The sequence below is a fragment of the Pelmatolapia mariae genome, linkage group LG10_11 (assembly GCF_036321145.2).
Source record: "Pelmatolapia mariae isolate MD_Pm_ZW linkage group LG10_11, Pm_UMD_F_2, whole genome shotgun sequence".
NCBI classification, from domain to species: domain Eukaryota; kingdom Metazoa; phylum Chordata; class Actinopteri; order Cichliformes; family Cichlidae; genus Pelmatolapia; species Pelmatolapia mariae.
In genome coordinates, this window is record NC_086236.1 from 22,177,877 (window position 1) to 22,194,598 (window position 16,722).

General features: G+C 40.3%; 1 protein-coding gene across 2 annotated transcripts in view; it reads left to right on the forward strand.

Moving 5' to 3' along the window:
• ltbp3 (latent transforming growth factor beta binding protein 3) overlaps positions 1 to 16,489 on the forward strand; it is a 40,280-nt gene extending 23,791 nt beyond the window's left edge. The window contains exons 12-29 of one of the 2 annotated variants that reach the window (XM_063486757.1): positions 227 to 355; positions 2,347 to 2,478; positions 2,560 to 2,688; positions 2,852 to 2,971; positions 4,293 to 4,415; positions 4,561 to 4,683; positions 4,874 to 4,993; positions 5,245 to 5,373; positions 5,614 to 5,784; positions 5,899 to 5,979; positions 6,230 to 6,358; positions 6,473 to 6,610; positions 6,699 to 6,839; positions 11,729 to 11,857; positions 14,651 to 14,809; positions 14,892 to 14,981; positions 15,109 to 15,237; positions 15,443 to 16,489. In XM_063486757.1, coding sequence (XP_063342827.1) covers positions 227 to 355; positions 2,347 to 2,478; positions 2,560 to 2,688; positions 2,852 to 2,971; positions 4,293 to 4,415; positions 4,561 to 4,683; positions 4,874 to 4,993; positions 5,245 to 5,373; positions 5,614 to 5,784; positions 5,899 to 5,979; positions 6,230 to 6,358; positions 6,473 to 6,610; positions 6,699 to 6,839; positions 11,729 to 11,857; positions 14,651 to 14,809; positions 14,892 to 14,981; positions 15,109 to 15,237; positions 15,443 to 15,594 — 2,324 coding nt within the window. In that variant the 3' untranslated portion in view covers positions 15,595 to 16,489. The remainder of the gene's footprint in view (positions 1 to 226; positions 356 to 2,346; positions 2,479 to 2,559; positions 2,689 to 2,851; positions 2,972 to 4,292; positions 4,416 to 4,560; positions 4,684 to 4,873; positions 4,994 to 5,244; positions 5,374 to 5,613; positions 5,785 to 5,898; positions 5,980 to 6,229; positions 6,359 to 6,472; positions 6,611 to 6,698; positions 6,840 to 11,728; positions 11,858 to 14,650; positions 14,810 to 14,891; positions 14,982 to 15,108; positions 15,238 to 15,442) is intronic. The other variant, XM_063486758.1, reaches the window with a different exon arrangement.
• The last annotated feature ends 233 nt before the right edge of the window (positions 16,490 to 16,722 follow it).

Consider the following 16,722-nt stretch of genomic DNA (forward strand, 5'->3'; position numbering starts at 1 on the left):
AATTTCTCTTTCATGGCAGCTTCAGTCGGTCTTTTTCTATTCAGCTTTGTCACTGGCTTTAATTTGGAAAAAGTCTGACGCATTTCAGTGTCTGCTAGAATGCAAACAAAGCCAGTGACAGAAAAATGTAGGCATGGCATGGACATTTTCAGCTTTCTGCATCTATGTATCCATATATATGCATGTATATATATATATGACGTCGTTCTTTGTTTCCTCCTTGAAGCACCGACAGATGAATGCAGGCTGAGCAGAAACATTTGTGGTCATGGAGAATGTGAGAACAGCCTGACCGGGCACATCTGTCACTGCCATCCTGGCTACCATTTCAACCCGCAGAGGAACATCTGTGAGGGTAAGAGACAATGGTAGAGACAGGAGGTGCCAGCAGAGAGTAGTTTCTTACATATGAGTGTGTGAACTTTGGTTTTTTTTCAAGCAATATTTCTCATATAGGAATGGAAAGGCACAGCTTTTAGAGAATAAAAACTATTATGTAAAATATTATGTAAAAAAACAACAACGACAACAAAAATCTCTTTTTGAGAAACATTACAGTGGCTGCAAGAGCTCAACACATTGCAACTTACAAAATACCTGCAAATAGATTAAACACAAAATACACTGAGCATCTTCATCAGTATAACAACATACGACTAAATACAGAAATACTCTCCAAACCAGATGACAAAGGTTTCCAGGTGACACAAAGATGTGTTAAAGTCTGCTTGTCATTAATGTTTTGTGACTTTTGACATTATTAAAGTCAACAGCAGTGTTAGAATTTCAGCTAAAATGGAACCAACTTCATTTTCAAATGTGTTCAAAGTCATAAAACACTGAATGGCAAAATGACACATCCCAAACCAAAGTAAGAACTTATTTGTGCCCTGGAAACATTTCTGCTATTTGAGGCGTATTTCACTGATTGCATGTGTTTTCCTGAGGTGCTGTGCCTTGAGCTGTTTCAGGTGTAAAAATAGACACATAACAGGAATATTTTACATGTTATCTATTTCCTGTTATAGCAGAAATAGCAGCTGTATTGAATTGTATTTGAACTCAAATTTCATGGTGCAGGCCTATTCACACTGAACAGCTACTTTTACACCTGTAACTATTAGCTCCCATGATGCTAATAGTCTGTCATGTATCTTTTTGCTGGGTGCAGTCATTTTCCGTACTTTTCAGCAAGTCTCACGTGCGTCTCCTTGGCGCTCTAAGCCCATTCTTCTTTAGCAAATCTTTAGATTTGATCCTCCAGATTTGATGGTCTCCTTTAGTTCACCCCACAGATTCTCAATGGGATTCAAGTCAGGGCTTTGACAGGCCAGTAGGCAATGTTCACTTTGGTCTTCTGGAGGGAGGAGGTAGTTAAGGGGTCACATATGTTGTTGTTTTGTTGGACCACCAAAGCAAAGACACAGCTCGAGGTTGTCTTTAAAAATTTCTTATTTCATGATTCTTTCCACCTCAACAAGATTCCCAGTTCCAGACACACTAAAGCATACCCACATCATAATACTCCCACCACTATGTTACACTGACCGGACGGTGTTTCCAGTATGGATAATCTTTCTCCAGGTTGTCCTTAGCATACTTCAGTCTAGCTTGAAGGTGTCTCCTCTGCAGAAGTGGAGTTTTTCTTTACTCTGATGCCTCATAGTCCGTTCCTCCCCACAGTTCTGGTTTCTGATTTGGCTGAGTCATTCAAATGTCTTTGAAGTTGGGTCTTTGAAACTCTCACTAGTTTTCTTTAGAGTCTTTGAAATCTTTCACTTCCTACCTCTGTCACACTTGTTCGGTACTGTGTGTCTCTCTTTGAATTTATAGATGATGCTTCTCAACCCAGTTCTTGACATTTGATAACTTTACATATACATCTCCTGCTTTGTGAGCATCAACAATTCTTTTTCTTTCAGTCTAAACTGATTTCTTTGGTTTTTGGCACAATGTTTTCTCCAATTAAAATCAATTTTAACTTTCTTTATTAAAAAGTTAAAGCTTATCATTGCAATAAAAGGTTCAGCTATATTATTGACCCTGGTAATTTATTTTTTCTGAAATAATTCTATTATTGTGTGCAAATAGAAATAATGTATGCTTTCTTAAGGAAACGGGTATGTTTATAATTTCTATGATGAAAAACTCATATGTTTAGCCACTATGCTTTTAATCTCCTGATTTTTTTAACTGAGTAAAAGCCACTTGATCTCGCCAAAGGACTGACATTCATTCGTCATGAAAAACTCCAGCCATCTGTCCCTTAAGCTCTATGAGCCTTTGCTGTCTGTCTGTATTAAATACTGCTTTCACTTGACTCATTCTCTCACTCCTGTTGTCTAGATGATAATGAATGTGAGTCAGAGCCGTGCGGCCATGGCAGAGGCTATTGCGTCAACACAGAGGGAGCATACAAATGCTTCTGTCGCCCAGGCTACAAACACATGGTGCAGCATGGTAGACTTAAGTGTGTAGGTAAGTTAAGCTGAGCCTTTTCAATGTTAAAATGATTTTTTTCTATATCCCTGCACTGACTCTGACCTTTCTGTGTTGCAGATGTGGATGAGTGCTTTAGCCAGGACATCTGTGGTATCGGGGGTCGTTGTGTGAACCTACCAGGCTCTTATAAATGTGAATGTCACAGCGGTTTTAGGAGCAAGTCACACCGTAGTCCAGCCTGTGAAGGTACAAAAATACAGGTTATTGTGACACTGTGCATACTAGAGCACAGGCCTCCCACTGACACAGCACCTACTATGTGTGTTGCTACAATATGCATTCATCCGTGCTCTGCTTGTTAATATGTGCACAGCTAGACGGTGTGTAAGCTTCTCCACATCTTTTTCAGACATAAATGAGTGTTTGAATCCCGACACTTGCCCCAATGAACAATGTGAGAACACGCCAGGCTCCTACGAGTGTGTCCCCTGCTTGCCTGGTCATGAAGCCCGTGCTGGCATCTGCTATGGTAAGTGCAGCTCTGCCATACAGCAAAACTGATCACTAGTGGCCTTTTATCATCACACTAAAACTTTAAGAAAACCAAAACCTGCTGAGATTGAGACACAAAAAAAAAAGCGTGACATTCATTTGCCGCCTTGTAATTTATGGAATAAATCAAGGTCAAGGTTTGGAGTGTGCACAGTAAGGACCTAAATGCAGGATGCAAGAGCAGAGTTTAAAACCAAAAAGCAAGACATTTATTTGGCTTTAGTTTCCTCCCTGTGTCTGCGTCGGTCCTCCTACAGTCCAAGCACATGCACTTAGATTAAATGATAACTCGAAATTGGCTGTGAATTTAAGCGTGAATGTCCCTCTCTCTGGTGACCTGTCTTATGACAGCTGAGTTATGCTCAAGAACAAAATGATTGGATGGAAACAGTATGACATGACTGGGTTCAAAAGTGGACTGAGGCAGTAAATACACAACAACACACAGAAGGCAATTAGGGGAAGTGACAGCACCTGGGAAACTAATCAAAGACACAGGAAGTAGAACTAAGAACAAGGCACATGAGATTCACAAAATAAGACAAGAAGTCACACAACAGGATTCGGCAGTGAGGCAGACAGGATTAGGACCCAAATGCAGTCTCTGGAAACCAGGAATGAGCTCAAAAGCACAGCTTTATTGCTGGAAGTCCACAGGAAAACAAATCCAAAAACAGCTACTGGGCAAGAACTTGATTCTTGAAGTAAAACACAGGAGATACAGGGCAAAGGAACACACTACCATGAGGGAATACACAACAAAGAATAAATACACACGACATAATGAGGGGTGAGGAAACAGGTGGGACTAATCACTGAGGACGAGCTGAGGGAAGTAGAACTAAACACAAAACACAGGAGACAAGAGATTGTCAAAATAAAACAGGAAATAAATAACACTGAGACAGACTCAAACATCCAAACCTGACATGGAAACAGGGCTGACTTCCCACAGGAGAGCTAAAAGCCAAAACACAGAGATGAGGCTAGGAGAGAATGGACAGGAAAGGTAACTAGCAGCATAGGAAACAAAGCTCTGAAGCACTAGGAAATGATATCATACTCAAAGGACTAAATATAGAACTTGAACATAAATCACATGTCAAATCCCCAAAAATAAATGGCAAATACTTCCAGTAGGAATTTGTAGTAGAGTGACAGGAACGGTTATCAAGTCTTGTCAAACCCAAACATCAAGATAATATGCAGGTAAACTCAGCAAGAATGCAAAGAAGAAACAGCGGTCTGTGGCTACTGCATCACACTAAGTTGTCTGGATCTCTCCCACGTTTCACCAGATATTAATGAGTGTCAGAAGCCTGGCATCTGCCCTAACGGTCACTGTGAGAACCTGGCTGGTACCTACCGCTGCCTGTGCAACGAGGGCTTCCTCCCATCTGTAGACAGCAAAGGTTGCACTGGTAAGTAATGCTTTTGTCACTTGGAACAAGCCTGTCTTAAAACTGAGCAACCTCATTCCCACAAGCGCATTTTAATGAGGAGTTGTCAATAAAAGAAGGTGTGTTTGCACCAGCTGGGTTCACTGAAATGATTTCTCCCACGCAGACATCGATGAGTGTGCGGACATTCGGCTGTGCGCGAACGGCCGCTGCATCAATACTGACGGCTCCTTCAAATGCCATTGCTACCCAGGATACCAGCGCACACAAGAGGGCAGCCACTGTGAAGGCATGAAACCATACACTCAGATAGTGCTGACAGTGAAATGCAATCTTTTAACCACCTGCTTTTATTAAGAGCACATAAAAAAAGTTCAGTGAAGCCTTGACCAGTTCGAAGAAAGAGCAGAGCTTCAGCTTCCCATCACATGCTTCACATGCTTCACATTCTGGCGCTGTTTTTGTTTCCTTCCCGTCAGATATCAACGAGTGTAAAAATCCATCAAGCTGTCATGGGGGCCGCTGTATCAACAAGATGGGTACATACCACTGTGAGTGCCAGCAGGGGTACAAACTGGTCGGAGGCAGGGAATGCCAAGGTCAGTCAGTCACGTCATGTTTTAACCAGAAAACAGGATTGTGTGTAATAAATGATAATGTTGTGAATTGGATTGAACACCACGTTTTGCCTTTTAATTAAAATTCTGAAAGGTCGTCATTTTCGTGAATCATTTTATGAAGCTGTGGTAAATGTTTGAAAATGCACAAACAGCACACTTTCTTCTTACTCACAACTCAGGTGTTGTATAAATTCCCATATTTAGAGCAGCCCGTCTGATTTCTCTTTCAGACATTGATGAATGTGCCTTGGACAGAAGTCTCTGCCAGCCCTACGGCTTTTGTGGGAACAAACCGGGCTCGTACGAGTGTGTCTGCAATCACGGTTACATCCTCTCAGAGGATAGACACTACTGTGAGCGTAAGTCTGCTCTGATTTCCTCAGAAGACATAAATCATCATATTCTGTATCTGTATGAGCTGTTAAGGTCAAAAAGAAAGGGTATCTGGGCTTTGCATTATAGTAGGGTCTATCTTGATGTGATTTGTGGTGATTTGGTGCTATATAAATAAAATTGAACTGAGTTAAACCCAAGGCCGTTTGTAGCCCAGTGAAGTCTCTGGAAATCCACACTAAACCCTCCTCATGCCCCCACAACAGCTGTTCGAGTTGTGATGGATGAGAAGAAAGAGTGCTACCTGAACCTCGATGACACCGTTTTCTGCGATAGCGTCCTGGCCACCAATGTCACCAAGCAGGAGTGCTGCTGCTCCATCGGAGTCGGATGGGGAGATCACTGTGAGATCTATCCCTGTCCTGTCTCCCATTCAGGTAAATGTGAACCTTACCATGTACACAAAAAGCAAGTCAACTTATACTTGTGTTCAGTAAATAGTGGACATTGCATCATGTACTGTGAATTCAACTTTTACTTCTCCAACCCAGCCGAGTTCCACGACCTTTGTCCAAATGGGCAGGGTCTCTACTATGAAGAGCGTCTCCAGTACAACCTCCCAGCCTACCAGGGTAGGTATTGTGTAAAGTCAGAGCCAAGATCACATACTGCACACCAGAATTACAGAGTGCTTAATCCATTCTGTGATGTTAAAACAATCTGAGTACCACTTTAATCAGCTGCAGAGCCTTTGTTTCATCCATGTCCAAAGAAGCTGACAGTTTCTAATGTTTGCTGTTAGTCACAGTTGTCAGTTAATCCCTCTGAGAATCAGCTGTGAATCTGCCGCTCAGGAAGCAATCTTTCTCTCCTTGTCCACAGATATTGACGAGTGTTCCTTGTTTGCCGAAGAAATCTGTAAGAAAGGTCGCTGTGAGAACACGCTTCCAGGCTACGAGTGCTACTGTCAACAGGGCTTCTACTATGATAGCAACCTCCTTGAGTGCATTGGTAAATCCCTCACATAAAAATATGTATTAAAGGTTCATTTTGAAAATCCATAACAGAGATTTTTAGGTTCTTTCTAAAAGATGTTTGATGGATTCTTTTCTTGTTCTTCCCCAGATGTGAACGAATGTCATGATGAGTCTATGTGTACTAATGGCCGGTGCATCAACACTGAAGGGTCCTTCTACTGCTACTGCAATCAACCCTGGGTCCCAGACTCCAACAGGAAAAAGTGCGTAATGGTAACAGTAGCAGGTTAGTATCTTCGCCCAGCTTAAACTGCATTTATCAGGATACTATAGGAATAATCCTGAACACCGTTTGTTTTGGGTTTTTTGCACAGATGTGAATGAGTGTGAGAACCCAGAAAACTGCAAAAATGGCCGCTGCGTGGACACCCCGGGCTCCTATTACTGCATCTGCTCTCCACCCTGGACCCTGGCCACTGACCGCAACAGTTGTGTGACTCCTGAGGAGCAGGCTGGTGAGTGCAGACTCCCTGCAGTGGGAGAGACCAGTGATCAGTGTTATATGTTACGTAAGTGTTTTATGTAAGACAAAATATTTCTGTGCCTGGTTAAAATGAATAACGTCTGTGAGCCATTTTAGGTTACTGGTTTGATATGTGCTGGTTACTGCAGCTGCACTGCATCATGCACATATCAAATCCCACTCTCTCCTCACATCATATATCAATATACACTCTGAAAGCCTTTGGGGGGTTATATTTACGCTTCACTCCCCAATTTTTGTATATTATATTTGCAGGGAGTGATGGTCTTGGAGCCTAGGTGCAAAACTAATATATTCTGCTGCTGCTGCTGTAATAAATGTGTCATTTCAAACACACAATACTGTGCAAAAGTCTTGACTCACCCCTCCTTTCTTTATGCTTTGTTTGCAAGGAGTCAGACCTTTCTCGTAGTGATCTTGAGCAGTAGTTTTCCATACTTTTAGGAGGTCTTTCAATGTTCTTCTTGGCTAATCAGCTGCTTTTTCACTTATTTTCAATCTAGTCCTTGCACCTGTCCATTTTCAGAGAAGTGTTTCTTTTATTTGTTAAGCCATTTAACACTGATCAAGCATAAAAAGGCACCCAACTCAAGGGATCTACCACTGTTGTGTCTACAGAACCAATTTTAAATTATTCTAAATCTTTATTTACTTTATTACCAGGAACCTGTATTTTTGCACCAGCCAGATGATCATTAAAGAGCTATTAGCCAAAGATTTGGTGTATTTTGGCATGGTGTGCAGTGTGTCCTTAAAATATCTGAAGAAACTCGACAAGTTGTTCTGTCTCATCTATAGCAGATGGACGTTATCTGAACCTCACGTCCTTAATAAATAGGGGGGGAAAAATCCAGCAAAGACTTGGCACAGTGATGCATATGGCTCATGAGTGAAGCCTCATCAGAATCAGTCTCAGTGCTATCAAGAAGCCAGTCTGATTGAATAATAAATCCAAATTTGAAAATTATGATTCAAATCATCATCACTGTGTTCGCTGGAAGTAAGGAGGGAGGTATCACAGAAGAAATTACAAGAAAGCTCTTCTAAGAGGGTTCAGGCTGTGCTGAAGAATAAAGGTCGGCCAACTCTACAGTTATGTTAACACACGCTTCAATAATTAGCTACAACCATTTCCCATTTTTCTAGAAAAATATATAATGTTATGAGACTCAAGACTTTTGCACAATACTGTAAATTGTCTGACTGTGTTTTGTTTTGTTTTTTTACATGTAGCAATGGTGATATACTGAGAGTGATGTTTTATCAAGTCAACAGAGCTAAACCATATAAAGATTAAAACCTTGTGCTTGTGCTGTCCACGTAAATCAGTTGTGAATTTCACAACAACCTGTGAGGTTGTGCTTGTGATGGAAAAATGTTATATTTAGACTGCAGACAACTGTCTCAGTCCAGTGCTGTAACAGACAGAGTTGTTAAAAATAGCCTCCTTTTCCTCTACAAGTATTAGGTTTGGCTTTAATACTGCTTACATGTTCTCTAATCTAGATAACTCCAGTCAGCGGTTGTCTTTGTGATGTCCAGTGTGATTGCTGCTTGGATCTGTGGCTCATCAGTGTCAAACATTGAACAAATATTACATTTGTTAAGGAGAAATTTGCATGTTGATGAGATTTTTGAAGTAGTCACTTTGTTTTTTATACTGGAAAAAAGAAGGTTTTGAGTTCCTGGTGTTACACAACGCTTGAAAAGAATGACTTATCATGTAGCTGTTTCATAAATCTTGAAGTTAATGTTGTGGATGGAAAAAATAACTGGGCTTTCATCTGGTCATCACTCAGTGCTGAGCTGCATCAGCTACCAGATAGGCCTAGCTGTCCCATGGAGTGTAAGTTTGCTAATATCATGTGGTGGAAAAATCCGTGTTATACAGGAAAATAGCTTTTTTTCTCATTATGACCAAAGGCTGAGGACTTGCAGTTAGAATTACAATTGCAAAGCAAATGCAGTAAAACAGTTGTATTGAAAATCAGCAGTGAAGAATGACTTTAGGGGGGCAGTACGATGAACATACTGCCAGAATTCCTGTGTAAATGTGGTCAGTCTTTTAAAGTGGGCTCTCAACACCATGTGTATCCTTGTTTTGTTTGTTATACTATAGTTATGCACACAACCAAACTGTGGGTTTGGAGTGTGTCTCATGTTGCAGCAATGACGCACCATTGCACATGTGCAGATGATGTTCACAGAGGCACTTTGCTGCTGAATAAGGTACAGTTGAGACATAGATGGTTGCCTCAAATTTGAGATCGGTTCTGTCCCACAGAATGGAGGATTACACCTTACAGGTGACATGGGAAGCAATAGCTCATACTGGAGGAGTTCAGGTAACACAGGATCATATTAAGAATCTTGACACTGACCTGTGCTTCGGGACATTGGCTCCAATAAAGCTGACCAGCTCTCATGTTAGCAACAAAAGTAAAATGCTAAGTGCACATGAATTGTCAATTTAAGTCCCACCAGTAGTCAAAAACCTCAAGCAGGATACAAGCAGTCAAAATCCCTGAAATTTAAAGAACTCTACCAAGACCAATCCATTGCATCATGTCATCGAAACAAGGCTCTAGCAGCTCCTGGAATGTCCACCTCAGTTTTTGGTGGCTGACATGCTAGAGTTGCAAAAATAGAGAAAGCTTCTTAGATAACATGACCGAAGTATAAATGGTTTGGGTCTGCCTGTTACCACCACAACCACGACATAAATAAATTACTCAGGAACAGGTGGATGGATACTGATGAGTTTAAAATAAACTTACTTCTACATATGCTCTTGTCATAAAATGTTAATTTTGGAAAGCATAAGGCCTGTGTAAAATAGTTTGTAACTGTATGCTTTTCACAAAATCCTTGGTACTTCGGTACTGATAATAGTATGAAGAGTATGAAACTGAAAACTGTGAAAATCCACTGTGATTAGGTCTCTATTTTAAGCATCGCTTTTAAGTATGTAGTAAAACCCAATTATGTAGGTTCTAGTCTAGTCCCATCATATTTGGTTGAATTCAAGCTTCAAGGAAAAGAACAGAGATTTAAAGTAATAATAAACAGAACTCCAATCCAGGTAAATGACCTACAGTGGGGAAAATAATTATTATAAGTTTGCTTACTTGCAAAGAAATGAACAGTCTCTGATTTTTATGGTACACACAGATTGCAATCAGTCAATCAATTTGAGATTCTCCTGATCTCAACGTGTTATGTGTATAAAACACACGTGTCCACAGAATCAGTTTCTTCCAATCAAACCTCTCCACCACCATGGAGAGGTAAGACAAAAGAGCTGTCAAAGGACATCAGGGACATTTTTGACCTGCACAAAGCTGGAATGGATGACAAGACCATCAGTAAGAAGCTTGGTGAGAAGCTGCCAGCTGTTAGTGTTATTATTCAGAAATGGAAGAAATCTAAAATGACCATCAATCGGCCTCGGTCTGGAGCTCCGTAAAAGATCTTGCTTCATACGGTGAGGATGATGAGGAGAAAGGTGGTGAATCAGCCCAAAACTACACGGGAGGAGCTGGTTAATTATCTGAAGGCAGTTGGGACCACAGTTACCAAGAACACCATTGGTAACACAGTGTGCTTTAATGGACTGAAATCTAGCAGCACCCAAAAGGTCCCTGTGCTCAAGAAGCCACATAAACAGATCTGTCTTAAGTTTGCCAGTGAACAGCTTAAATGATTCAGAGAAGCCTTGGGAGCAAGTGCTGTGGTCAGATAGTGATAAAAAAGAAGTGCTGATTATGACCCAAAGAGAAACATTCCCACACTGAAGCACGGAGTTGGAAACATTATGCCTTGGGCTGTTTTTCTGTTAAGGATCCAGGACGACTTTACTATGTCGAGAGGCCGTATAAATTAAAATACTGGACAAGAACCTCCCTTCCTTAGTCAGAAGATGGGTCACAGATGGGTCTTCCAGCACAACAGTGACCCAAAGCATAGCAACAAAACAACAAAGGACTGGCTAAAGAAGAAGCATATGGAGTGGCTTAGCTAGTCTCCAGATATCAATCTTATAGAAACTCATTGCTGGGAGTTGAAGCTTTGAAGTTGTGACAGCCAAGAAACCTGAAGGATTCAGAGAGTTCCTGTAAAGTGAAGTAGGCCAAAATCCCTCCTGAGATGTGCACAGACCTGGTGACCAACTACAAGAAACTTCACAACAGTGTTACTCCTTCAAGAACTAAGTCATGTTTTGCTTGAGGAACAAATACCTGTTTCACTCAATGATCCATTTATAACTTTTATGTAATGTTTTTTCTGGCTTTTTCTGGTTGATATTCCATCTCTCTCTATTGAAATGAAACTACCATCAAAATTAGACACTGTTCATTTCTTAAGTGAGCAAACTTACAAATACAGCAGGTGATCAAAGAACTAGTTCAGCCACTGTGCATAACAGTACAATCTTACTTTTAAAGTGGCTTTAAATTTATTGGCAGACTGAAATGTAGCTGGAACCGAGCCTCCTTTTTTAAACTTTCTGATACATCAGAGGAGTTCTAGGTGTTGTACTGTGCATGGCTAAATTTCACCACAAAAAACCTCATGTTTAGTATTTATGATAAAAATGTAAACAGGTTAGCAAACATGACATACGGGGTAGCTAAGACATAAACCTTACCCTTACAAAAAGAGCTCACATCAACCTTAACAAAAAGCAAAATCTGCAGGAAATGTATTTTTCACATCTTCTCAGAAATAAGTGGAAAAAATACTAGTTGCCGGACTGAATTATTCTGAATATCGTAATGTGTTTTTTTTTTCTTTTGGAATTAATAGCCGGCCCCAAGCAGATGTTCCTACTGTAACCAGTGTCTGTGGTGCCCTTTGCAGATGTGAATGAGTGCCAGGACCCCTCGTACTGTAAGAACGGGAGGTGTGAGAACACGCCCGGCTCCTTTCACTGCTTTTGTGACCCTCCCCTCACCTTCAGTGCAGCGCTGAAACAGTGCGTCTATGACGGTGGGTACAAAGCAGCGTCAGCTCACCTGAACCTGACCACTCAAAATGAGCTTTGGCTTACCTCGTCATCTGCCGCTTATGTAATTCCCTACTGTAATTCCTCCAATTTGTGTCCCATCTGGCCCGTACTGGCTCTATCTGGCATTTTACCCAATTTATAGAGAAAAAGTTTCCTGTTCTTTGTGTAGTTATGAAAAATATGGTGAATATACTTATTTAGGCACACAAACAATGCCAGAGTATGTGACAGTAACCATATAATTTGCGCAACTCCGCCTGCATTTTTAAATGAAGGAAAAAACAAAACAAAACCAAAGAAACATGTGCATCCTTTTTGTTTTGGGTTTTTTAAATTGTGGATGAAAATTGCATTTATTAGGTTACAGAATTAGTCAGCATCTGAAAGCTTCTCATTTGCTGGAGAAAGGCCTGTACGATACACGTTTCACAGCATTAGTTTTCATTGCCAATGGAGTCATTTAATATTTGCAATTAACACTGCTGCACTTTTTAAGTGTGACAAACATTATAAGTAAACATTATAATACATTATTTCCAAGAATGCAGAGGCTGAGAACAAACAGTTCCAAAAGCAAATGATCTGTAACTATTCGTTTTTTGCCTAATGAAACTAAACTTCAGCTGTTTGTCTTTTTTGTCTGGCAAACAACAAGAGTGTTGTTTCCTATTAAACACAGTGCATGAAAGGCTGACAACCCACTCTCAATAATTCTGCAGAACTATAATATATTTTCAATCTTTGAGTTTACATTGTCATCTCATCGTATTAGCGTCTTACACTTGTACATCCATCATTTCATTTGTCACTAAAAACAGAGACACTGCAGGAATTGTTATTTGTCAGCCTGTCAGTATCCTGCACATATGAATAACTTAGTAAAAGCAACAATTTTTGGTGTTTTTATGGTTTTGGTAACTCAATGCTTATCACGTATCCCTAGATACAAGACGTTATGAATAATTGAACAGAATAACTGAATCTGTTTAAAGTATATAGCGTGATCAGGTCTCCATCCTCCAAATGTAGTTTGAGACGTACACTACAGTCATACGAAAAAAGACTCTTTGCAGTCCAATGAAAAACTAGTAGTTTTAGTAGTTAGTAGTAGTTAGTAAAAACTAGTAGTAAGTACACCCTTCCACGTGTATTAAGAGGGTAAGTAGCAGCCAGGTGCTTCTAAATAAATCCACTTGATTAACTGATCAACAGCAAATGTGAGCACCTCTATTAAAGCAGAGGTTTTGGATGTTTGCTGGCCAGGAGGATTCAGGTCTTTGTTAACATAATGCCACAATCTTCCCAGGAGTGGACATCTCAGCAAATTCATCCCAATGTCAGACAGCCCAGAGAAAATACAAAAAGTCAAGAGCTTCAACTCAGACAACACGCTCAGTTACCATGGTAATGTTAAAGTCAATGACACGCACAAATAGAGAAAGAATAAACAGGTATATCTTGTTCTCTTTAAAAAGATTTAGATTTAGTTTAGATTTGCAAACTTGCATTTTAACAAACCACAAGACGACTGGAACTGTGACCAGAATGCACAGCACCATGTCTGATTAAAATTAAACACAGCATATCAACACAAACACTTCAAATCAAGCGTCAAGCAAGGTGGTGGAGGGGTGAGGATTTGGGCTTGTTTTGTGGACACAGGGCCTGCACCTTCACTCACTGAGTTGGCCGTGAAATCATTCCAAAGTATTTTAGAGTCAAATGTGAGGCCATCTCTAAATCTTGGTTGAATCTGGGTCATGTAGGGGAAAATGATAAAAACTACACAAGCAATTTTTTTTATAAAGAGGAAAGAATCAAGGAGTTGCAGTGGCCCAGTCCAGACCTCAACCCAATTTAAATGCTGTAGCGGTACGTTAAGAGAGTTGTGCATAAACAAATGCTTACACATTTCAATTAATTAAAGCAATGTCATAAAGAAGAGTGGGCCAAAAGTTGTTTTACAAGTTTGAATCATGGGGTGTATTTAGTTTTCCACAGGACTCCATGCAGTCTTATTTTCATTTGACTGTATATGGGCAATTGTATTTGGCCACACCTCTTACTTCTCTTAAGAGACATGCAGTCTGCCTTTACAAAGAAACCAATGGGTTGCCCTAAATATCTCCCTGAATTTAAGCATGGTGCTACAAGGATGCCACTGTGATGACGCAAAAAGTCCCTTTTACATGATTCCACGATCAACAGTAGTGGTATTATTACGAAGTGAAAGAGTTTAGGAACTAAAGCAACTCAGCCACAAAGTGGCAGACCATGTAAAGTTAAAGCGGTGTGGCCGAGTGCTGAGGCACATTGTGTGTAAATGTCACCAACACCCTGCTGACTGAATAACTGCAGAGTTCCTAACCTCCTCCGCCTTAACAACAGCACAAAAACTGTGTGCTGGGAGCTTCATGGTCCGGGTTTTCATGGCTGAGCAGCTCCTGTAGGTTTAGTGTGTGGGTGGCCCGATACTTTTGTCCATATGGTGTAGATGGATATACATGTCTGAATGGCCACCTGATGGTTGTTACTCCCAGATATTACAAGCTTGTAAAAAAAAATAGTAAAGAATTTGTGTGCTTACTTTGTAGTACAAATAAAAATGTACATTTACTGTTTTTAGGTGTAATTTGCAATGTGAACCAATCTGACTTTTTTCAAATATTGTATATTAAGATTAGTATTCTTTACCTTCTCTTATTAAATACGCTTGAACACTGAGATCAGTTAAAATTTCATGACTTGTTTTTTATCCTTTTTTCCATCTCTAGATCGGACTGCAGCTCACAAGGATGTGTGCTTCACGCGAATTGAGGAGGGCTGGATCTGCAGCGAGCCCCAGAACAGGGTGGTGACGTATTCAGAGTGCTGCTGTCACTTCGGTCGTGGCTGGGGGCCCGAGTGTAACAGCTGCCCTCCCAGAAACTCAGGTGAGCTACTGAAGACTTGTCAGACCTCTTTAGCACTTTATCCATTTATTGAATTAACAAGAATTTTATCTGTTTTACCCAGCAATGTTCAGCCATCTGTGTGGGATGCATCTTGAGACGGAGTCAGACGGGGAACAGGATTTGCAGGCAGCTTTTCCCAACTACAACCCGGGTAACACTCAATGACAGTTTTGTTAATAATCAGTGATAGCTGAAACATTCCTGCCCTCAGACAAGGCTTATTTATTTACCTCTTTCTGCCCCCATTTTCTCTTTTCCCTGGTTCGTTTTGTGAAAAGGTGACAGTTCAGAAGAAGATTCCGACGAATGCAGCTGCGGACATGGCCGCTGTGTCCGTTCCTACCTGGGCACTATGTGTGAATGTAACCCAGGCTTTAGGCTAGACTACTCGCGTGCTCGCTGTATAGGTCTGTCCTACATATACACTACAAAAATGCAAATACACATATTCTTTTAGAGTCCTAGATTCTCTTATTAGTGTATGTACAGCAGCCAGAAAAGGCACATGTCAACTAATATGTGCAGATAGTAACTTTGTTGTGTCAACTAATGTTTGGATTTCTGTTTTATGGCTCATTGTCACTAATGAATACTTGTTTTTCTTTGTTCCAGACATTGACGAGTGTGCAGAACCAGATGTCCGTGTTAGTCCATGCAAGAACGCTCGCTGTATGAACACTTCTGGCTCGTACAAGTGCGTGTGCAAGCACGGCTTTGTGCACACGCGTAGGCCAAACGTGTGCGTCCGTCGCAGAACTCGGTAACCTCTGTGCGTTGCTCTGCGTACCGCTACGTCTCTCCCCGTCTACGCAGCGTGCACAAACAAACCAGCACGTGCTGCTCTTACACTACTCTCTCATGGTACATACATGGGACTGTGTGAACGCAGTAAACATACAAACATGTTGTCATCGGGAGCCACGTCATAACAATATAAAATGTACAAAACATATCATTGTCAGCCCCTTTTTCATTGGCCAGTCCACATTTTAAAAAATCTGCAACACAGATAAGGAATATGTTTGTTTATTTGTGCGCTAAAAGTATTTTGTAATTATTTTTTTATTTTGAACTGTTTTTGTAGTTGAAATTGTGCATTTTGTGATTTTTTGTCATTGACCTCCCAGTTGCTTTTATCTTCTTTTGAATTTTTGATTCAAACAATGAGGAAATGAGTTTCAAACATTTCTATGGTATTATAATTGTCTTTAACCTATTCAGTAGTTGTATATTGTAGGAATGCCTTGTGGTATTCCCATTTACATTCCCAGTTGCATCCACATTCTTTCATGTTTAAGTCATCTGAATTTTATTTCCTTGCCACACGTTGTTGACATTGTTTTTTTGTACAGTTTGTTTCGTGGATTGGTCCCTGTCCTCCCCTTCTTTATTTGTTTATGTAAAATATGAGAAACCTGAGGTTTTTGTATAATTTGACATGTGCACCTAAGTGGACTTAAGCTTGATAAAAACATTTCATGCACTTAGCAATAAATATAGTGGAAATATTTGCGAAATATAGCTTATTCTGAAAAAGAAATCAAGCAAGTTTAACACCTATTGCCATTAAACACTGCATTAAAGTATTTAGAAAGCCAAAGATGCTGTTGTGATAAGAAGAATTTGATTAAAAAAAATGACAACCTTTCATGCATTTGTTTTTTCTTCTGTTTGAGGGAAATATGTTTTTTTCCACACATATGAAGATATGTGAAAAATAGCAATGCTTTAAGTTCAGACAGACACATTCAGACAGGGAGGCCACAGTCATGTTCAGAAATATGCCAGACCGGACTGTGGATGATTCAGTGTTGCCTTTCAAGCACGCCTAGAAAGCAAATAAACCCAGTGCATGGCAGAGTCTCCCAAGATCTTCCATTAGATTTATGTTC